This window comes from Oncorhynchus mykiss, chromosome 29 (genome assembly GCF_057628025.1).
Source record: "Oncorhynchus mykiss isolate SJ-2025 chromosome 29, ASM5762802v1, whole genome shotgun sequence".
Taxonomy (NCBI): Eukaryota; Metazoa; Chordata; class Actinopteri; order Salmoniformes; family Salmonidae; genus Oncorhynchus; species Oncorhynchus mykiss.
Genome location: NC_143050.1, coordinates 26,874,355 through 26,899,263, shown reverse-complemented (window position 1 = coordinate 26,899,263; position 24,909 = coordinate 26,874,355). Strand labels below are relative to the sequence as shown.

The window sequence follows — 24,909 nt, the reverse complement described above, 5'->3', positions numbered from 1 at the left end:
GTACAAGAATGTGTTTAGAGGTGTAGATTAAAGTGGCATTTCACTGGGATAGGATGGGAGTAAAAGCCAGTGTGTATGTGTGTATTTTTTTGTGCGTGTCTGTGTGCCTATATATGAGCCTCATTTGATTGTGTGTGTGGGTGTCCTCTACCTATGTGTGTGTCTTTCTGGTTGATAAGGTGTGGAAGCCAGGGCTCTTTTGTATCCCGGATCCCGCTCCTGTTTGATAGGCTTTGATTCACTGCTTTGATTCACGGCTGAGCTGAGGTCTAAAAATAGCTGGTGGGCCAAGAGGAAGGGAGGGAGGTAGAGGGACAGGACAGCACAGCATCATGGGTCTCCAAAGACACACCAACATATGGGTACAACATATGGGTACAGCTCCCTTCTCCCTCCTTCTCAACTCATGCACCTTTCTCTTTCTCCCTAATATCAACTCTGTGTCCTCTTTCTCCTACTGTTTTCTCTCTTTCTCTCTCACCTCCCGCCCCTCCTCCAAAACTCTTCCCCTTTTCTCATCACCACCGATCAACTCGCTTCCGTCCCTCCACCTATCAACTCGCTTCCGTCCCTCCACTTATCAACTCGCTTCCGTCCCTCCACCTATCAACTCGCTTCCGTCCCTCCACCTATCAACTCGCTTCCTTCCCTCCGCCTATCATCTCGCTTCCATCCCTCCACCTATCAACTCTCTTCCGGCCCTCCACCTATAAACTTGTTTCCATCAGTCAACCTATCAACTGTCACTTCTCTCCGTCCTCTTTCTCCCTTCGTCATTCCCTAACCCCTCACTGCTCCCCTCCTTCCCTCTCTCCCTTTCCCCAGCACTAGTGTTGCACGTTGGCACCCACATTATAATCACAGAGAGAGAGGCAGGACTGCACAACATCGAGAGAGAGAGACAGAGAGAGAGAGAGACAGAGAGAGAGACACAGAGAGAGAGAGAGAGAGGCAGGACTGCACAACATCCAGACAGAGAGAGAGAGAGAGAGAGAGAGAGAGAGAGGCAGGACTGCACAACATCCAGAGAGAGAGAGAGAGAGAGAGAGAGAGAGAGAGAGGCAGGACTGCATAACATCCAGAGAGAGAGAGAGAGAGAGAGAGAGAGAGAGAGACACAGAGAGAGAGAGAGAGATAGAGAGAGAGAGACAGAGAGACAGAGAGAGAGAGAGAGGCAGGACTGCACAATATCCAGACACGGAGAGAGAGAGACAGAGAGAGAGAGAGAGAGAGAGAGAGAGAGAGTGGCAGGACTGCACAATATCCAGAGAGAGAGAGAGAGAGAGAGACAGAGAGACACAGAGAGAGAGAGAGAGAGAAGAGATAGAGAGAGAGAGAGAGAGAGAGACAGAGAGAGAGAGAGAGGCAGGACTGCACAATATCCAGAGAGATACAGAGAGAGAGAGAGAGAGAGAGAGAGAGAGAGAGGCAGGACTGCACAACATCCAGACAGAAAGAGAGAGAGAGTGAAACAGAGAAAAGGAGAAACAATGTGAGAGAAAAAGAGAAGGGCAGACAGAAGAGAGAGGGACACACCACTAGTGTTTTTCACACCTGGATTTTCTGTCCTCTTTTGCTACTGTTCTGTGTATGTGTTTGTCCACACACCCTGCTCTGGCAGAACCTCCTTGACCTCACACACACTCACACACACTCGGAGCATCCAGATGCCTGTCTCTAAGGTCAGGTACCGTACTCCTACAGATGTGTGTTTTGGTAGCGTTAGCGGAGATTATTGGTGTGTGGTGTGAGTGTGTTTGTAATGTGTGTGGGTGCGTGGTGCTCTGGAATGTCTCTGCATTACATTCTTTCTGCATTTTTCAGCTACTAACGTCTTCCTAATGCTTTTCTGAGGCTTTCAGGACACTTCTGTTATGGTTTTCTAAATACTGTAATGGTACTCCATTAGTGTTTTCTCACTGTTTGATGTCATTAGAAATCAGATTGACCAAATTCTTCTCCAGTTTTGGTTTTATCATTTCTGGTTTGGTTTCATTGTGGGTCAGGAAAATGTCATACTGTGATCTCTAAAAGTATTAGCACAGTGACAAATGTTTTGGCTTTGTACTCCAGCACTTTGGATTAGAAGTGATACAACGACTATGAGGTTCAAGTGCAGACTCTCAGCTTTAATTTGAAGGTATATTCATCCATGTCAGGGGAACTGTTAAGCAACTATAGCACTCTTTGTACATAGTTCCCCCAATTTAGGGGCCCAAAAGTATTGGGACAAATTCACTTGTATGTGTATTAAAGGAGTAAAAAGTTACGTATTTGGTCCCATATTCAGAGCACTACATCAAGCTTGTAACTCTATACTTTTGTTGGATGCATTTGCTGTTTGTTTTGGTTGTGCTTTAGATTATTTTGTGCCCAATAGAAATGCATGGTAAATAATGTATGAATAATGTGCCATTTTGGAGTCACTTGAATTATAAATAAGAATAGAATATGTTTCTAAACACTTGCTACCATGATTACGTATCATACTGAGTGAATCATGAATACTGATGAGAGAGAAGGTTAGACTCACAAATATCATACCCACAAGACATGCTAACCTCTCATCATTGCAATAAAAAGGGAGGTTAGCATTTCTTTTTTTGGGGGGGGGGGGGGTATGATATTTGTGTGTCTAACTTTCTCCCTCATCATTATTCATGATTCATTCATGATTATCTGTAAATGTAGTCTGAAAAGAGTTGCAAGATTAGTCTTGTCACATGTAATAAATACGCTCCATGGGAATAGGAATATACGGCATCCTATAGTTCTTACAGTAGCCTCCAAAAGTTCTGCACACATACACAGACTAACGGACGTACTCACGCACACACACGCAAACCCCATTTCGCTGGTCCCACTCACTGTCACAGTCCGGTTGCGTCGGAGCTGAGAGCGCCACCTGTCTCCATGTGCTCTGTCATCTGCAGCTGTTGAGATGAAAAGCACCTACGGTAAGGAGAGACAGGAGAGAGGGAGATGTTCACTAAAGCACAGTTAAGTATAATTAGCAGTGAATAGACATCACAGGGGGTTCCGATCAGCTGTTTCATTCTGTTGTTCCCTGTTATACTAGAAACAGATGGGCTATTTGGTTGGGGGGTTTAGCTGGAGGTTTCTGATGTTTCTGTTTTTACCCTATGACTTGTCTCATGAGAGAGAGAGAGAGAGAGAGAGAGCGAGAGAGAGAGAGAGAGAGAGAGGGAGAGAGAGAGAGAGAGAGAGAGAGAGAGATGTTTCTTTCTCACTTGGCCCTGGTATTTATGCTTCACCGCCTGCTTGTTCTCATGTCCATCTCATAGAAGTGATCACTGGGATGTGTGTATGGGCCTCTTAATGTCTTGTCCAGGGATGGGCTGGGGGTGTTGTGCTCTAATGGGTGAGCACACACTCACACCAGGCCCTCCTCACATTTCGCAAGGCAATATGTGATGATTGTGTGATGATTATGTGATGATTGTGTGATGATTATGTGATGATTATGTGATGATTATGTGATGATTGTGATGATTATGTGATGATTATGTGATGATTATGTGATGATTATGTGATAAATATGTGATAAATATGTGATGAATATGTGATGATTATGTGATGATTATGTGATGATTGTGATGATTATGTGATGATTATGTGATGATTATGTGATGATTATGTGATAAATATGTGATGATTATGTGATGATTATGTGATGATTATGTGATGATTGTGATGATTGTGTGATGATTATGTGATGATTATGTGATGATTATGTGATGATTGTGATGATTATGTGATGATTATGTGATGATTATGTGATGATTATGTGATAAATATGTGATAAATATGTGATGAATATGTGATGATTATGTGATGATTATGTGATGATTGTGATGATTGTGTGATGATTATGTGATGATTATGTGATGATTATGTGATGATTGTGATGATTATGTGATGATTATGTGATGATTATGTGATGATTATGTGATAAATATGTGATGATTATGTGATAAATATGTGATAAATATGTGATGAATATGTGATGATTATGTGATGATTATGTGATGATTATGTGATGATTATGTGATAAATATGTGATACATATGTGATAAATATGTGATGATTATGTGATAAATATGTGATAAATATGTGATGATTATGTGATAAATATGTGATAAATATGTGATGATTATGTGATGATTAAGTGATGATTATGTGATGATTATGTGATGATTATGTGATAAATATGTGATGATTATGTGACCGCTTTATCACTTTGGTACTATTTTCATAATTACAGTATGTGGTGAATTTAAAACTCTTAGTACAAAACTCCAAACTGGTAACACTTGTAATACAGCCAGTCTCACATCCGAAACCATTCATTGTGCATTATTTTTGTTTGTAGACATCTTTTTCCACACAACCATTGTTCATTAGGGTTCTACTTGTTCTTTTTTTTGGGGGGGGGGGGGGGGATGGGGACGGCCGAATAACCCTTTTAGGTTCTAGAATGCACCTTTTTTTCTGAGTGTACCTCTTGAGCTGTCTGTATCCTCCTGGCTGGTGGTTATTTTTTAAAGACGTCAAATATGCTTCTCTGCATCTTGGAAATTCTGGAAAAAAGATTGAAAGGAATGTGAGTCTTATTCAGTACATTTTCAGGCATGGTCTACCAACCAGTCCATCAGGCATGGTCTACCAACCAGTCCATCAGGCATGGTCTACCAACCAGTCCATCAGGCATGGTCTACCAACCAGTCCATCAGGCATGGTCTACCAACCAGTCCATCAGGCATGGTCTACCAACCAGTCCATCGGGCATGGTCTACCAATCAGTCCATCAGGCCGTTATTCGGCCGTCCCCATAGGTGGTCTACCATTGTTCATTAGGGTTCTACTTGTTCTTTTTTTGGGGGGGGGGGGGGGTTCTCCTATGGGGACGGCCGAATAACCCTTTTAGGTTCTAGAATGCACCTTTTTTTCTGAGTGTACCTCTTGAGCTGTCTGTATCCTCCTGGCTGGTGGTTATTTTTTAAAGACGTCAAATATGCTTCTCTGCATCTTGGAAATTCTGGAAAAAAGATTGAAAGGAATGTGAGTCTTATTCAGTACATTTTCAGGCATGGTCTACCAACCAGTCCATCAGGCATGGTCTACCAACCAGTCCATCAGGCATGGTCTACCAACCAGTCCATCAGGCATGGTCTACCAACCAGTCCATCAGGCATGGTCTACCAACCAGTCCATCAGGCATGGTCTACCAACCAGTCCATCGGGCATGGTCTACCAATCAGTCCATCAGGCCGTTATTCGGCCGTCCCCATAGGTGGTCTACCATTGTTCATTAGGGTTCTACTTGTTCTTTTTTTTGGGGGGGGGGGGGGGTTCTCCTATGGGGACGGCCGAATAACCCTTTTAGGTTCTAGAATGCACCTTTTTTTCTGAGTGTACCTCTTGAGCTGTCTGTATCCTCCTGGCTGGTGGTTATTTTTTAAAGACGTCAAATATGCTTCTCTGCATCTTGGAAATTCTGGAAAAAAGATTGAAAGGAATGTGAGTCTTATTCAGTACATTTTCAGGCATGGTCTACCAACCAGTCCATCAGGCATGGTCTACCAACCAGTCCATCAGGCATGGTCTACCAACCAGTCCATCAGGCATGGTCTACCAACCAGTCCATCAGGCATGGTCTACCAACCAGTCCATCAGGCATGGTCTACCAACCAGTCCATCGGGCATGGTCTACCAATCAGTCCATCAGGCCGTTATTCGGCCGTCCCCATAGGTGGTCTACCATTGTTCATTAGGGTTCTACTTGTTCTTTTTTTTTGGGGGGGGGGGGTTCTCCTATGGGGACGGCCGAATAACCCTTTTAGGTTCTAGAATGCACCTTTTTTTCTGAGTGTACCTCTTGAGCTGTCTGTATCCTCCTGGCTGGTGGTTATTTTTTAAAGACGTCAAATATGCTTCTCTGCATCTTGGAAATTCTGGAAAAAAGATTGAAAGGAATGTGAGTCTTATTCAGTACATTTTCAGGCATGGTCTACCAACCAGTCCATCAGGCATGGTCTACCAACCAGTCCATCAGGCATGGTCTACCAACCAGTCCATCAGGCATGGTCTACCAACCAGTCCATCAGGCATGGTCTACCAACCAGTCCATCAGGCATGGTCTACCAACCAGTCCATCGGGCATGGTCTACCAATCAGTCCATCAGGCATGGTCTACCAACCAGTCCATCAGGCATGGTCTACCAACCAGTCCATCAGGCATGGTCTACCAACCAGTCCATCAGGCATGCCAGCTAAGATAGTTAGCTTGTCTAACTACACTATCTTGATGAATAGCATGAAATGGCTTTTTGGTAGCTAGTTATGAGGTTGGGAGATTGGGAACTAGGAAAGCTAAAGACAACTCCATAACATTGCTCGGTGGCTGGTAGCATTACAGAGAAAACAAAACAACAATATATATATATTTTAAACAGGATGCATTTAGAATAATAGTTGTTAAAATGTCCCACAAAATTGCACAAAAGCAACAAAAAAAAACCCCAGTATGCTTTAAATGTGTGCTGATTGTTTGAAATTGCAAGTCCTCTTTTTGTACTGCGATGATGGGTAACGATATATTGCAATGATTTAACCGTGTTATGCAAAAATTGTGCAGTGAATGGTCAAATTTCCAAACCCTCGCTTAGTATGTGGGGAATTCTTGTTGCTAAAAATGTTGCAATCGCAGAATCCTGGAGGGACTGATGCACGCACACACACACACGCGCACACACACACACACTTATTCCTCTCTCCAGCTCTCTTTGTCTTTCTTTATGTCCCCCTCCCTCTTCTCTGTTTCTTGTGTCTGCTGGATGGGAGTCTCCCTATTAGTCCCCCAGTGCATTCTCTCCTTCTCTCCGTTCAGCTTGGCAACAGAGACGCAGTTACTGCACTCTAACTCACACTGACGGACGCACACACCCATATCACACACACCCACACCACTGGCCATTTGACTGAGAGGAGACTGGGCCACTTTACCAGGGATATGAAGGAGGAGCGTTTGCCTCTGTTTATTGGACTATAAACTGGGGATCTCTCACCACAGGCGAACTCTATAAAGACATACTATCTCCATAGTGATAGACCCACCCACACACTCTATAGGTGAGTTTCTAGCTTTTAATAGATAGAGGGAATTGTGTATTTATAAGGTAGCCTAACGTTGAATGCATGGGGGTTGTTTTTGATGGTTTTGTTGATGTTGCTGGTATTCTTTGTTTTAGGAAGATAGGAGGGTTTTTTATTTTTGGTACTAAAGGAAATAATGCAAGAAAGAGAGGTGAGCAGAGAAAAGGAAATCAACGCAGGTTCTTGGTCTGTCACCTCAGGTTCGGATAACCTGCATTTTATTATCTACTTTTAGGAAGTTTGGTTTTGTCTGTGTTCTCTCTCTTTTCTTTTGTTTCTTTTGAAAAAATGTCATAATAAGTTGCTAAAATACAGACATTTCCAATCAGCTCATATGCCGATAGATAAATCAGGTTTTAGCTTAGCCTTCTCTGTACTGTCATCGGAGTCCGTAAATCATAGAAGTCATTGCGTCATCTGCATCGTCTCATCGCTGCAAGAGGATCGTCATGAGCTCACATGAGATCACAGCTCTGACTGTGCAAATCCAGCCACGGTTCTCCTTGACAGAAAGATCATGGAGAAAGAGAGAGAACAGAGAGATGGGAGAGGGAAAAACAAGGAACACACTAGGGAGAAATTATATTTTTGCCTTTTTAAAGCAGACCTGAACTCAAAAACCAACTTCTGTCATTGAAAACAGCATATGTAACATCGATATTAGCCAGAAACATTTATTCCAGTACCAAAATTGACAAAAAATGCAAGTAAGTACATTTTCGTCATTTATCTGATTACCGGCTTGTCAAACAAACAGAGGTTTGTGAAATTTCTGTACAAGAGTTCACCATGACTTATCTCCCGAGGGCTCCCGAATGGTGCAACGGTCTAAGGCACTAAATCTCAGTGCTAGAAGAGTCACTACAGACACCCTGGTCGAATCCAGGCTGTATCACAACCGGCCGTGATTGGGAGTCCCATTGGGCGGCACACAATTGGCCCAGCGCCGTCCGGGTTTGGCTGGATTAGGCCGTCATTGTAAATAAGAATTTGTTGCCTAGTTAAATAAAGGTCTAATAAATAAATCTGATGGTTGGGTTTTGATTTCGACAATGCCCACTTACCCACTAACATGGGATGAGCATCTGTGGTGATTGAGGTCTATCCAATCATATGGCAGAACACACAGACAGTGAGACAGACCTGCCCAGCTGTTTACCGGATTGGACGTTGTTTACGCAAGACTTTAGAGAAACTGCACCTTAGCTCGATGTAAAATTGATAGACTAAAACCTCCTCGTTCAAACGTTCAAATGAATTACAGATGTTTCGATCTTAGATTCATTCGGACTATTTTGAGGAAGTCCTTTGGTGCCTCATGGGAAGACAAATATCAGTAACTACCACATCGAACCACAACCCCAAGAATGAAATCTTGTTTTCCTTAATGAGCGACAAAAAAACAGTTTCAGAATCGGTGCGTTCAGTCGCTCTATTAGACCTCACTGGCTAGTGTGAGTGTGTGCACACCGTGCGCATGAGCAACCACTGATCACACACCCTCTGTCAACAGTTTAGCAGTGTATCGACCTATAGAGGACAGGAATAGCACGTGGTACGTATGTCAGTCACGAGGAACGTCTGTCAACATGTTTGTTGTGTGTTTCGATGAGGAGAGGGCGAGGGCCAGTTTACACGTATGTCTATTGAGAGAGAGGGAAGGAGGGTTGGGGTTGATAGAGGCTGTGGCCAAAATTCTGTTTTCAAAGAGTATACGCTGTATACTAACCATACTGCATACTCTTTGGAACACCGGTATGTAAAAACATATGCAGTATGCAACACATAAACATGCCAGGCTCATCCATACTGCAAATTAGGTTGTTCCTCAACATTCATTCATTTGGTACAGTGTTATCTGTCACCTTATCTGATTATCAGCCGTTGCCAAACAATTGGGTCTGAAAAGACTATTCACTTCCTAAATGTGGTGCAGCAAATTCCTGCTAGATGAAAAGTTGAAACGAGTACGACATCGCGGCATTTAAAGCATAATACATACTGTAACACTTTCTATTTTCTCATACCCCTCAAGCCTACTATGTAGGACGCAAGTATGGGTAATCTGACACGGCCAAAGAGATGGAGAAATACAGTACGCTTGTAACGTCGAGCATTGTCACGTCACACACACAATCCATTCGCAAACAAATGTAACGACGGATATAGATATGGAAACATATATGAGGACACAAAATAAGAGAGGAAGAAGCACAAAGCGAGAGAGAGGGCAGAGAAAAAGACGAGACACACAGCCAGATAGGGTGTTAATGAAATTGGGTCTGTCGTGTGGGGCATTATTACCTCTGCGGCGTTATCCATCAACCTTAACTCCACCTCTCCCCCAAGTCTCCTCCCTTCATCTCCCTCTGTCTCCCCCTGTCCTCTGTCCTTCTCGATCAATATCAATGAACACTGCACCCCCGTCTCTCTCTCTCCCCCTCTTCTTCATTCTGGCTGGTGTCATTGTGTAATGTGGCTGTGGAGGGGAATATCAGTGGCCTTTACTTACGAACGCACACTGCGGCTAAAGGAGGCTATCTAGGCAGCGTTGTTGGGTGGAGGGGTTTTGTCAGTGTGTCCCTTACAGTTGCAGCCACGCATGCACACACATACACATACAGCAGGTTGAGAGCTTCAAGTTCCTTGGTGTCCACATCACCAACAAACTAGAATGGTCCAAACACACCAAGACAGTCATGAAGAGGGCACAACAAAGCCTATTCCCCCTCAGAAGACTGAAAAGATTTGGCATGGGTTCTCAGATCCTCAAAAGGTTCTACAGCTGCAACATCGAGAGCATCCTGACTGGTTGCATCACTGCCTGGTACGGCAACTGCTCAGCCTCCGACCACAAGGCACTACGGAGGTAGTGCGTACGGCCCAATACATCACTGAGGCTAAGCTGCCTGCCATCCAGGACCTCTACACCAGGCGGTATCAGAGGAAGGCCCTAAAAATTGTCATAGACCCCAGCCACCCCAGTGGACCCCACCCCCATAGTTCTCTCTACTACCGCATGGCAAGCGGTACCGGAGCACCAAGTCTAGGACCAAAAGGCTTCTCAACAGCATGTACATACTACATGTACATACTACCTCAATTAGCCTGACTAACTGGTGCCTGTATATAGCCTCGCTACTGTATATAGCCTCACTACTGTATATAGCCTCACTACTGTATATAGGCTCGCTACTGTATATAGGCTCGCTACTGTATATAGGCTCGCTACTGTATATAGGCTCGTTACTGTATATAGGCTCGCTACTATATATAGGCTCGCTAATGTATATAGCCTCGCTACTGTATATAGCCTCGCTGCTGTATACAGGCTCACTACTGTATATAGCCTCGCTACTGTATATAGGCTCGCTACTGTATATTGCCTCGCTACTGTATATAGCCTCGCTACTGTATATAGCCTCGCTACTGTATATAGCCTCGCTACTGTATATAGACTCGCTACTGTATGTAGCCTCGCTACTGCTATAGTCTCACTACTGTATATAGCCTCTCTACTGTTATACTCTCACTACTGTATATAGCCTCGCTACTGTTATAGTCTCACTACTGTATATAGCCTCGCTACTGTATATAGCCTCGCTACTGTATATAGTCTCGCTACTGTATAACTGTATATAGCCTCGCTACTGTATATAGCCTCGCTACTGTATATAGCCTCGCTACTGCTATAGTCTCACTACTATATATGGACTCGCTACTGCATATAGCCTCGCTACTGTATATAGCCTCTCTACTGTTATAGTCTCACTACTGTATATAGCCTCTCTACTGTTATAGTCTTACTACTGTATATAGCCCCTCTACTGTTATAGTCTCACTACTGTATATAGCCTCTCTACTGTTATAGTCTCACTACTGTATATACCCTCTCTACTGTTATAGTCTCACTACTGTATATAGCCTCTCTACTGTTATAGTCTCACTACTGTATATAGCCTCTCTACTGTTATAGATCACTTCTGTATATAGCCTCTCTACTGTTATAGTCTCACTACTGTATATAGCCTCTCTACTGTTATAGTCTCACTACTGTATATACCCTCTCTACTGTTATAGTCTCACTACTGTATATAGCCTCTCTACTGTTAAAGTCTCACTACTGTATATAGCCTCTCTACTGTTATAGATCACTTCTGTATATAGCCTCTCTACTGTTATAGTCTTACTACTGTATATAGCCTCTCTACTGTTATAGTCTCACTACTGTATATAGCCTTGCTACTGTTATAGTCTTGCTACTGTATGTAGCCTCTCTACTGTTATAGCCTTGCTACTGTATATAGACTCGCTACTGTATATAGCCTCGCTACTGTATATAGGCTCGCTGCTGTATACAGGCTCGCTACTGTATATAGCCTCGCTACTGTATATAGGCTCGCTACTGTATATTGCCTCGCTACTGTATATAGCCTCGCTACTGTATATAGCCTCGCTACTGTATATAGCCTCGCTACTGTATATAGACTCGCTACTGTATGTAGCCTCGCTACTGCTATAGTCTCACTACTGTATAACTGTATATAGCCTCGCTACTGTATATAGCCTCGCTACTGTATATAGCCTCGCTACTGTTATAGTCTCACTACTGTATATAGCCTCTCTACTGTTATAGTCTCACTACTGTATATAGCCTCTCTACTGTTATAGATCACTTCTGTATATATCCTCTCTACTGTTATAGTCTCACTACTGTATATAGCCTCTCTACTGTATATAGGCTCGCTACTGTATATTGCCTCGCTACTGTATATAGCCTCGCTACTGTATATAGCCTCGCTACTGTATATAGCCTCGCTACTGTATATAGACTCGCTACTGTATGTAGCCTCGCTACTGCTATAGTCTCACTACTGTATATAGCCTCTCTACTGTTATACTCTCACTACTGTATATAGCCTCGCTACTGTTATAGTCTCACTACTGTATATAGCCTCGCTACTGTATATAGCCTCGCTACTGTATATAGCCTCGCTACTGTATAACTGTATATAGCATCGCTACTGTATATAGCCTCGCTACTGTATATAGCCTCGCTACTGTTATAGTCTCACTACTGTATATAGCCTCTCTACTGTTATAGTCTCACTACTGTATATAGCCTCTCTACTGTTATAGATCACTTCTGTATATAGCCTCTCTACTGTTATAGTCTCACTACTGTATATAGCCTCTCTACTGTTATAGTCTCACTACTTTATATACCCTCTCTACTGTTATAGTCTCACTACTGTATATAGCCTCTCTACTGTTATAGTCTCACTACTGTATATAGCCTCTCTACTGTTATAGATCACTTCTGTATATAGCCTCTCTACTGTTATAGTCTTACTACTGTATATAGCCTCTCTACTGTTATAGTCTCACTACTGTATATAGCCTCGCTACTGTTATAGTCTTGCTACTGTATGTAGCCTCTCTACTGTTATAGCCTTGCTACTGTATATAGACTCGCTACTGTATATAGCATCGCTACTGTATATAGACTCGCTACTGTATATAGCCTCGCTACTGTATATAGCCTCGCTACTGTATGTAGCCTCGCTACTGTATATAGACTCGCTACTGTATGTAGCCTCGCTACTGTATATAGACTCGCTACTGTATATAGCTTCTCTACTGTTATAGTCTCACTACTGTATATAGCCTCTCTACTGTTATAGTCTCACTACTGTATGTAGCCTCTCTACTGTTATAGTCTCACTACTGTATATAGCCTCTCTACTGTTATAGTCTCACTACTGTATGTAGCCTCTCTACTGTTATAGTCTCACTACTATATATAGCCTCTCTACTGTTATAGTCTCACTACTATATATAGCCTCTCTACTGTTATAGTCTCACTACTGTATATAGCCTCTCTACTGTTATAGTTTCACTACTGTATATAGCCTCTCTACTGTTAAAATCTTACTACTGTATGTAGCCTCTCTACTGTTAAAATCTCACTACTGTATATAGCCTCTCTACTGTTATAGTCTCACTACTGTATATAGCCCCTCTACTGTTATAGTCTTACTACTGTATATAGCCTATCTACTGTTATAGTCTCACTACTGTATATAGCCTCTCTACTGTTATAGTCTCACTACTGTATGTAGCCTCTCTACTGTTATAGTCTCACTACTGTATATAGCCTCTCTACTGTTATAGTCTCACTACTGTATATAGCCCCTCTACTGTTATAGTCTCACTACTATATATAGCCGCTCTACTGTTATAGTCTTACTACTGTATGTAGCCTCTCTACTGTTATAGTCTCACTACTGTATATAGCCCCTCTACTGTTATAGTCTCACTACTGTATATAGCCTCTCTACTGTTATAGTCTCACTACTGTATATACCCTCTCTACTGTTATAGTCTCACTACTGTATATAGCCTCGCTACTGTTATAATCTCACTACTGTATATAGCCTCTCTACTGTTATAGTCTCACTACTGTATATAGCCTCTCTACTGTTATAGTCTCACTACTGTATATAGCCTCTCTACTGTTATAGTCTTACTACTGTATATACCCTATCTACTGTTATAGTCTTACTACTATATATAGCCTCTCTACTGTTATAGTCTCACTACTGTATATAGCCTCGCTACTGTTATAGTCTCACTACTGTATATAGCCTCTCTACTGTTATAGTCTTACTACTGTATATACCCTCTCTACTGTTATAGTCTTACTACTGTATATACCCTCTCTACTGTTATAGTCTTACTACTGTATATAGCCTCTCTACTGTTATAGTCTCACTACTGTATATACCCTCTCTACTGTTATAGTCTTACTACTGTATATACCCTCTCTACTGTTATAGTCTTACTACTGTATATACCCTCTCTACTGTTATAGTCTTACTACTGTATATACCCTCTCTACTGTTATAGCCTCACTACTGTATATAGCCTCTCTACTGTTATAGTCTCACTACTGTATATAGCCTCTACTGTTATAGTCTCACTACTGTATATAGCCTCTCTACTGTTATAGTCTCACTACTGTATATACCCTCTCTACTGTTATAGTCTCACTACTGTATATAGCCTCGCTACTGTTATAATCTCACTACTGTATATAGCCTCTCTACTGTTATAGTCTCACTACTGTATATAGCCTCTCTACTGTTATAGTCTCACTACTGTATATAGCCTCTCTACTGTTATAGTCTTACTACTGTATATACCCTCTCTACTGTTATAGTCTTACTACTATATATAGCCTCTCTACTGTTATAGTCTCACTACTGTATATACCCTCTCTACTGTTATAGTCTTACTACTGTATATACCCTCTCTACTGTTATAGTCTTACTACTGTATATACCCTCTCTACTGTTATAGTCTTACTACTATATATAGCCTCGCTACTGTTTTTTTTCACTGTTTTTTTACTGTTGTATTTATTTATTTACTTATCTATTGTTCACCTAATACCTTTTTTGCACTGTTGGTGAATACAGGTGAATACACCTGTTGTATTTGGCACATGTGACAAATTAACTGTGATTTGATTTTCTGCAGTGGTCACACCGACTTTGCAGGGGATGTCACACAGCTAGCCAGCTAGCCCCGTAATCACTTCACTGATATTTTCCCTCTGACTTTCTGCTGGGATTGATAGTGTCTTTGAACATGACCCTTGACCCCCAGAGATATCAAGTGGCCATTATAAAAGATTACTCTGTAAGGCATCATAGTACGGGGACACAGAGCGTTGACCCCCATTATAAAAGATGACTCTGTAAGGCATCATAGTACGGGGACACAGAGCGTTGACCCCCATTATTAAAGATGACTCTGTAAGGCATCATAGTACGGGGACACAGAGCGTTGACCCCCATTATAAAAGATGACTCTGTAAGGCATCATAGTACGGGGACACAGAGCGTTGACCCCCATTATTAAAGATGACTCTGTAAGGCATCATAGTACGGGGACACAGAGCGTTGACCCCCATTATTAAAGATGACTCTGTAAGGCGTCATAGTACGGGGACACAGAGCGTTGACCCCCATTATTAAAGATGACTCTGTAAGGCATCATAGTACGGGGACACAGAGCGTTGAAGTGGTATTTTTTCATTACTCTTCAATGTTTCATGACCTCATCCAGGAAGGAGATGAGGCGGAGGTTGGTGTGAAAAACAGGTCTCTTGTTGTGCTGAAAAATTAATGAAAATAGACTTGCTTTTAATAAATATTTTTCCCGATGCCCCCAGGTCCCCTAAAGTGACTAATATTGTGCCGCTCCGCGCACCGCTGTGTTTTCCTGTAATATTGCTGTAATAATTCCCCCCATGTCACATAATGGTGTTGTATATGCTGTTCTATACCTTCACTTTCTCTTAGCAAAGGGCACGACACCCACAGGGAAAAGGAAATCTAATCAACTGTATACCCTGCTCCTAGATCTTAATAATAATATAGCTGCCGGAGTAACACGTATTGTTGAGTAATAACTCAGGTACAAGACAAGAGTCGGCACATTTAGAGATAGGAGTAGTAATAAACATATCGAGGAGAGTTGTGAATCTCCTCCTATATGCTAGAGAACTTTCATTCTGTTTATCGCTCAATGAATATGAGATGTTTTATGGGAACACTTTCCCGTTTTGTCATCCTGTTGTTTTTTCGCTACTTTTCTTTCTTACCATTCCTCTTCTCCGTTGTTTTGATCTTTTGTTTGATCACAGGGCCTTGACAGGTACACAGTCATTGATACCTCATCCCTCTCTCCTTGGAGCGAGGGATAGGCGGAGGAGGGTGGCCATGCATGTCATTGTGGCCAGTCAGCAATGGCAATCTATTGCCTAGCCCTTTCTCAACTAATATTGAAGTGCAACAAGATCTCAGGGTTTGACTTGAGTATTCAACGGTTGAAGAAGAGGGAGAACAGGGACCTGGACGAACGCCGTAGCTCTCCAGTGACCTGGTTGGATAGTAAGCAATCATGCTCACCCACAAATATATTCTCACAATGTGGTGTCCTAAAATGATGTCATAGGAAAGCGTCATCCTGTCATCCTTTTTGCAAAAAGTTATGGTTCTACCAATTGAAGATTATGTCAATTGGCCATGCTCCCAGCAGGCATTGAGGTGCCAATGGGAAAATATGTCAAACCTCTTGATGCTTATGTGAATACATCACATTCAATCGGAAAAGATGAGTGTCAACCAATTGATGCTTATGTGAATACATCACATTCAATGGGAAAAGGTGGGTGTCAACCAATTGATGCTTGTGTCAATACATTGCATTCAGTGGGAAAAGATTTCAACCAATTGATGCTTGTGTCAATACATTGCATTCAGTGGGAAAAGATTTCAACCAATTGATGCTTGTGTCAATACATTGCATTCAGTGGGAAAAGGTGGGTGTCACAGGGTTGAATGCCAACACATTTCCAGTCAATGGGAAAAGATTTCAACCAATTGATGCTTATGTCAATACATTCCAGTCAAAAAGATGAAAGGATGAGACACACACAGACAGACCTATCTCTCATCCCCTCTCTCCTCTGTTTCACACTTCTCTCCCTCCTTCCCTCCCTCAGTCTCTTTCTCTCTACCTCTTTATACCCCCTCATCTTTCTCCCTTCCCCTTCTTTCTCCCCTACACCCTCTCTCTGTCTTCCTCCCTCTCTTCTCTATCTCTTTCTCCCTCCTATCTCCCTCCTCTCTCTCTTTATCTCTCTCTCTCTCTTTCCCCTCCCACTCCCCCTCACCTCGTTCACCCTCTCTCTCCTCCACATCCTCTCATCTCTCTCCTCCTCACTCTCCTCTCTCTCACCTCTGTCTGTCGACTTTCTCTCTCCCCCTCTCTCCTTCACCCTCTCCTTTCCTCTCCTTTCCTCTCCCCCTTCTCTCTCCCTCCTCCCTCTCCATTCTCTCTCCCTCCTTCTTTCTGTCCCTCCCCTCTTCTCATCTCTCTCCCCCTCCTCTCTCCCAGCTCCACAGACAGTATATTGACTCGTATATAACAATGCCGTGAGTTTTTACGATGGAAGATGGCGTTTTTGTGTAACTGGAGAGAGAGGGTCTCATCTTTCCGTAAAGGGGTCATATTAGTGTGTAGCCCAAACAGTTTGGACGCTGCAGACATAAGTTGGCACAGACAGAACACAGAACAACATCATGTTCGTGCGAGTCACATTCTTCCATAGAGGGGTCATATTAACAGACGTTTTTGTGAGAAGACTGATTTTATGGATGTTTCCTGGTCTGACAAACACCGCTGAGGCTCTGTCACCTTCCACCACAGATGAGAAAGGCTGACATTGGTGGATCCTGTGGATTGAGATGCAGCCCATACAAAAAACAGATATCTCTAGATTTCAGGAGCTTCATAGTATTTTTTTACAATTATACTTAATAGATTTCTGTGGGGGGTCAGACATCGACTCTAGAGGTTTTTAACGTACAAATCTGATGCAGAGCTGTGTGTGTGCATGTGTATGTGTGGTATGGAGATGAATCCCCTCTTAGTGATCTCTCAGACAGCCACTAATATGCTCTCTAATTCATGCGTGTTAACCACCTGCCAGCCCCATTCAGAGGGACATGAGGACATGAGTGGATTATCTAGACACAACTCCCTCAGAGAAAGGTGACTAAAGGGACATTGGGTTTATTGACATAATAGCAACCCCAATTCTCAGTGATGTGACAGACAAGGACATGGGTGTATTGACATATGAGGACATACTGTTCCATATCAGTCTCCCCCACTATGTCTGGTTTGCGAGGTCCTTTAGGCTCAGTTATAGGTAGACCTCCACAGAAGTGAGGCTCCTCTGTGACAGAGTCAAGTGAGTAGAAGTTTATGCCCAACATAAAACCAGGTCTTGTTCAAATACTTTGAAAGTGCATCCTCCTTTCCTTGAATGCAATCACTCATTGAATCTAACATGACTGGTTGGTTGGAAGCTGATCAATGGAACCCGTTTTGTCATGTCAGATCAGTGACACTAAAGAAAAGGACTTGTGGACTGTATCTTAAGCGAGGTTGAGGAGGGATGTTGCCACTCATCTGTAAGAAAGCAGGAATGTTGTCCTTAAGTCATTTTGCCACAACTTTGGAAGTATGCTTGTTGTCATTGTCCATTTGGAAGACCCATCTTGTGAAGACTTACAGAAAACGTTTGACCTCTGTCATTGACAACAAAGGGTATATAACAAAGTATTGAGATAAACTTTTGTTATTGACCAAATACTTATTTTCCACCATAATTTGCAAATAAATAAATTAAAAATCCTACAATGTGATTTTCTGACATTTTCCCCCTCATTTTGTCTGTCATAGTTGAAGTGTACCTATGATGAAAATTACAGGCCTCTCTCATCTTTTTAAGTGGGAGAACTTGCACAATTGGTGGCTGACTAAATCGTTTTTTGTCCCACTGTATGTGTGTTTCCTGTCCTCTCTGAGGTCACCAAATGAAACACACTTGTCATACCATGTTCATGAACCATTCCCACCTTCTCACAAGTGGACATATTGTTTCATTTTCCCATTTGGGGGATTTAGGAGTTCGGCCACGTGAAATCCTTGGTTCACTCTGTGGGATCTCTCTCTGCATGAAAAGGGGGAGAAAGTCTCTGCCAGGAATTTACTACCTGAGATATCAGAACCTGGGTGTAGGAGAGAGTGAGAGAGGGGGAAACCACAATCTACACCCTGAAAGGGCCACGTCATGACAGTTCAGTGCTTCTTCTTTCATCCTAGAGATAAGGATGAGAGAGAAAAAAAATAGAGGGGGAGTGACAGCAACAGACAGAGACACAGAGCGAGGGATCATTTGTAATTGAAGAAGGGTCTAATGGTTCTGTTTTGTTCTCTCAAACTGCCCTGGGCTTCTATGATAGAAGGAAGAAGCAGCCCCAGCTAAGTGTTTCTCAACACAATTATTTTGACTGTCCTTTATATTCCTGCTCTCCCTCTCCGCTCCTATTTTCTTCTGCTACTTTCTTTTCTCTCTTTCTTGCCCTACTCCTCCTCTCTTCCGCTGGGCTCTCATCATCCACCCATCCCATCTCATGTTTCCATTTAGCTCATGGTCATCAGCTAGTGGTCTGATAGCATAACGTTAATCATTGATGACCTACCTGTGCTCCGCTCTTCTCCTCCCCTCCCCTCTCCTCCCCAGTCCTCTCCTCAGAAACACAGAGAGCTTTTAGCCCGTCAAGGGTCTCTTTCATCCTCCTCTCTCAATACTCTCAACCTCTGTCCTCTCTGTCTTCAGATCAGCCACGGGAGAGAAAGAGAGAGTAAGACTTCTTAGCCAACGGCCACAGAAGCACATGACAGTGCTGGACAAAGCTGAAATGAATTAGGCTGAGTTGTGTTTTTGTGATTGAGTGTTTCGACCATTCTTTTTTCACTGGATATGTAGTGTGTGTCTGACAGGACAGGTGGCTCCTTTGTGTCTCCTGCCATTTCTCCACTGGAGAGGGAGGGAGAGAGTGTGTGTGTGTGTAAAAGAGAGACAGAGAGAGATACTGATAAAAAGAGAGTGTGTCTGTACCTGCGTCTGCGTTTACGCATTTACCATGGTCTTACAGAAGTTTACAATCAAACCTTGTATCATTCTATCTATTTAAAATCTCAGCTTTAATTTTTCAACCAAATAATGCATACAAATGCAGTACAGTGCCTTGCGAAAGTATTCGGCCCCCTTGAACTTTGCGACCTTTTGCCACATTTCAGGCTTCAAACATAAAGATATAAAACTGTATTTTTTTGTGAAGAATCAACAACAAGTGGGACACAATCATGAAGTGGAACGACATTTATTGGATATTTCAAACTTTTTTAACAAATCAAAAACTGAAAAATTGGCTGTGCAAAATTATTCAGCCCCTTTACTTTCAGTGCAGCAAACTCTCTCCAGAAGTTCAGTGAGGATCTCTGAATGATCCAATGTTGACCTAAATGACTAATGATGATAAATACAATCCATCTGTGTGTAATCAAGGCTCCGTATAAAGGCACCTGCACTGTGATAGTCTCAGAGGTCCGTTAAAAGCGCAGAGAGCATCATGAAGAACAAGGAACACACCAGGCACGTCCGAGATACTGCTGTGAAGAAGTTTAAAGCCAGATTTGGATACAAAAAGATTTCCCAAGCTTTAAACATCCCAAGGAGCACTGTGCAAGCGATAATATTGAAATGGAAGGAGTATCAGACCACTGCAAATCTACCAAGACCTGGCCGTCCCTCTAAACTTTCAGCTCATACAAGGAGAAGACTGATCAGAGATGCAGCCAAGAGGCCCATGATCACTCTGGATGAACTGCAGCTGAGGTGGGAGACTCTGTCCATAGGACAACAATCAGTCGTATATTGCACAAATCTGGCCTTTATGGAAGAGTGGCAAGAAGAAAGCCATTTCTTAAAGATATCCATAAAAAGTGTTGTTTAAAGTTTGCCACAAGCCACCTGGGAGACACACCAAACATGTGGAAGAAGGTGCTCTGGTCAGATGAAACCAAAATTGAATTTTTTGGCAACAATGCAAAACGTTATGTTTGGCGTAAAAGCAACACAGCTGAACACACCATCCCCACTGTCAAACATGGTGGTGGCAGCATCATGGTTTGGGCCTGCTTTTCTTCAGCAGGGACAGGGAAGATGGTTAAAATTGATGGGAAGATGGATGGAGCCAAATACAGGACCATTCTGGAAGAAAACCTGATGGAGTCTGCAAAAGACCTGAGACTGGGACGGAGATTTGTCTTCCAACAAGACAATGATCCCAAAACATAAAGCAAAATCTACAATGGAATGGTTCAAAAATAAACATATCCAGGTGTTAGAATGGCCAAGTCAAAGTCCAGACCTGAATCCAATCGAGAATCTGTGGAAAGAACTGAAAACTGCTGTTCACAAATGCTCTCCATCCAACCTCACTGAGCTCGAGCTGTTTTGCAAGGAGGAATGGGAGAAAAATTCAGTCTCTCGATGTGCAAAACTGATAGAGACATACCCCAAGCGACTTACAGCTGTAATCGCAGCAAAAGGTGGCGCTACAAAGTATTAACTTAAGGGGGCTGAATAATTTTGCACGCCCAATTTTTCAGTTTTTGATTTGTTAAAAAAGTTTGAAATATCCAATAAATGTCGTTCCACTTCATGATTGTGTCCCACTTGTTGTTGATTCTTCACAAAAAAATACAGTTTTATATCTTTATGTTTGAAGCCTGAAATGTGGCAAAAGGTCGCAAAGTTCAAGGGGGCCGAATACTTTCGCAAGGCACTGTATTTGGTGTTTAAAACATGACAGGGTCAGAGCAGGGACTATTACGATTACTCTCAGAATTGTGGATTGTATTTTCCCTTGACATCCAATCTGATAATGCCCTCACTTTTCCTTGCCATCTATTGGTCTTTCTCTCTCTCACCCCTCTGGGTCAAAGGAGGGAAGAGAGAGAGAGGAGAGAGGAGAGAGGAGAGAGTGAAAGATTATGTACTAAGCTGCCCTGTCTCTTATAGAAGTGTGTCTCTTATAGAAGTGTGTCTCTTATAGAAGTGCAATTCACTGTAAAAATAGCAGCCCCCGTCATCATCAGTCTGTAGCTGGTGAACTGTACAATGAGGACCTCTCTCAGCAATTGAAAGCCTACCATCACAGTGTGTTTCAGAGTGTCTTTCTTCTTCTTGTCTTTCTTCATTTCATGTGGCTTCTCTTTCCTGCCTAAAGTCAACAATTCTCCACATACACCCAGAATCACTGGCTTCACCTTTACCTTCACCTTCACCTTTACGTTGTTGATAGTTGGTACTGAGCCATTAGTTTCTTAGGCATGTAACGCACTTCACAGGTCAATAGGATAGGAATGGATTGCTGTCAATAGGACAGGATTGAGATGCGGCCTGGTCTGGGTATAGGCTTGTTTCTCTATTGATCGGACAATGTGGGACGTGTCTTAATAGCTTTTTAGTGATTGGGAGCATTTCAGCAGGGCTCTGGTTGACTGGCGCAGCAGGGCTCTGGTTGACTGGCGCAGCAGGGCTCTGGTTGACTGGCGCAGCAGGGCTCTGGTTGACTGTCGATGGGTTTCTTTGATGGTTTTGTCTTCTTCTTATTTGACATGTTTAATGGAGGCAATTCAAATGTGGATGCCTTGAATCGTCAGTAGTGAAGGGCATTGCACCAAAACTGAATTAGCTGAGGCGACACATTTTTGCTTTAGCCCAACACTAATAAATGTGATATGTTCTACTATCTTTGTCTCTGTCTCTGTCTCTCTGTGTCTGTGTGTCTGTGTGTCTCTGTCTCTGTGTGTGTCCTCTACCTATGTGTGTGTCTTTGTGGTTGATAAGGTGTGGAAGACAAGTCACTTTTGGATCCCGCTCCTGTTAGGTTTTGATTCACTGCTTTGATTCACGGCTGGGCTGAGGTTTAAAAGTTGCAGGTGGGGCAAGAGGGAGATAGGAAGGAAGGGAGGTAGCTGGACGGGACTGCATAGCATCATGGGTCTCCAGAGACTCATGCTCATTTCTTTCTCTTTCTCCTTCATTCTCTCTCGCTCTCGCTCTCTCTCTCTCTCTTTCGCTTTCTCTGTCTCCAGATGCTTGAGCCCAAAGTGGACACCCCTCCATGTGAACTGGGAGTAGGCCTATCCCTGCCACGGGGCTCCGAAGAGGACCTCCTTTACCCCTACCCTTCTAGCCCCTCACTGCCCCTGACTCTGGGCAGCCCACAACCCTCTGAGCCCCTCACGCCCCTGGAGGAGGTCTGTACCCCGCTGGGTGACGAAGAGGAGCACAAGGTGCCCCCCACCCCGCCCCCATCCACCGAGGGAGAAGACTGCAAGAGCATGGAGGGCACCGAGCCCGAGATCTGGAGGGATAGAGAGGAGGAGGTGGAGGAGGAGGAGGAGGAGAGGAAGGGTGAGGAGGAAGGAGAGATAGAGGAGGGTGGGGAAAGAGAGGCAATTCCCTCAGCGACGGATGACGAGGTCCCGTCAGACCCCCCCGACACCAACGCCCCCCCCTCCTCCTCCTCCTCCTCCTTCATCATTCCCGAACTCCGCCTAGACCGCTCCTTCAGCGCCGATGCTCTCTCCTCGCCCAACACCGACGAAGAGTACGACGAGGATGATGAAGATGATGAAGAAGAAGATGATGATGATGATTATGATGAAGAAGATGACAGCGATGATGCCTACCCAGAGCGCCGCGACAGTAAGCGCCGCAGTATGGTGGAGGGTTCTGCCTGCGAGAAGCATGGCGGCCGGCTGAGCGTCCAGAACTCACTGCGGCGCCGCACGCATAGCGAGGGCAGTCTGCTACAGGACCCACGCTCTACCTGCTTCACCTCAGACAACACCATCAATTGCCTGGACGCGAGCCACGGACACAAGGGGGGCTGGTCGCTGCCCTCGCCCAAGACCCTGAAGAAGGAGCTGACCAAGAACGGAGGCTCCATGCACCAGCTCTGCATGCTTTTCTCTGGCAGGAAGGTCAGTACAGAACCATGCTCATACACACACACATAAACACATACACCAACACACGCACACACACACACATTCAAATGCATGCATAGACACACACATACAGACTCACACACACATAAACACACAGATGCGCACACGTTTTAAAGTCTTGGGTCGATATAACACTGATCAAGTATTCACTGTAAATAGTTTTATCATGAGTCTTTTTGTATGTTCTGTGATACCATGTATGGCTTAGTTTGTCATACGATGGGTTTATAGGGAAGACTACCTGTTTCCATTTTAGAGATTGGGCGCCACCCAGTGGTGAAAATGAGAACTTCAACTATAGAAAATCTCATTATAGTTGAGTTTGCAGTATTCAACTTTGTCCACTAGAGGGCATGCAGTGTCTGGTTCTCATATTCAATAAAAGCACAGGAGCATAACCTCATCACAACAATGATACACAAGCTGTATTATTCCATGTGACAGCCCTAATGTTTTTTTGGTTTTACAATCCTTGTGGGGATCAGAAGTCCTCACAAGAATATTAAAACAAGGAAAATTCAGACAGTCCCCATAAGGAAAAAGGCTATTTTAGGCCAAGGGGTTAGGTTTAGGGTTACAATTAGGGTTAGGGGTTACAATTAAGGTTAGGGGTTAGCGTTAGGGTTCGGATTAAAGCGCAGACATACCAGTACGATTGGCAAACATTTGCCTGCCGACAGACAGTACTTAGTGCCTCTGAACAGAGTGTTGGCAGTCAATATCTTATGATGTAGATTCCAGGTTGGCTAGCTAGCTAATGTTTTTTTTTTTTTTTTTATCTTTAGGGGGTGGATCAGCTTTAGTATTGCGGAAATTTTGAAGCTTCCACCAATGTAATTGTCTGCATCATTTCCAATCCCCCAAATATTTTTGGGGTAAATATATATATTTATATGCATACATACACATACCCACATATATATACAAATACATATACACACATATAAATATATATATATACATACACATATATACATACATACACCGTTGAAGTGGGAAGTTTACATACACCTTAGCCAAATACATTTCAACTCAGTTTTTCACTATTCCTGACCTTTAATCCTAGTCAAAATTCCCTGTCTTAGGTCAGTTAGGATCATCACTTTATTTAACAGTGCATGTGAGCGCTATAGAGAAAGACCTCTAGTGGAAGCTTTAGCTACCAGTCCGATAGGGAGCCTTAAATGGTGTTGTGTTCTCTGCATGGATGGAAGGAGGGAG

General features: G+C 43.1%; 1 protein-coding gene across 4 annotated transcripts in view; it reads left to right on the top strand.

Moving 5' to 3' along the window:
• The window catches only part of LOC110509811 (regulator of G protein signaling 3), a 237,253-nt gene that overhangs the window by 151,941 nt on the left and 60,403 nt on the right, over positions 1 to 24,909 (top strand). For all 4 annotated transcript variants that reach the window (XM_036968257.2, XM_036968259.2, XM_036968258.2 and 1 more), the window contains one exon: positions 22,768 to 23,661. In XM_036968257.2, coding sequence (XP_036824152.2) covers positions 22,768 to 23,661 — 894 coding nt within the window. The remainder of the gene's footprint in view (positions 1 to 22,767; positions 23,662 to 24,909) is intronic.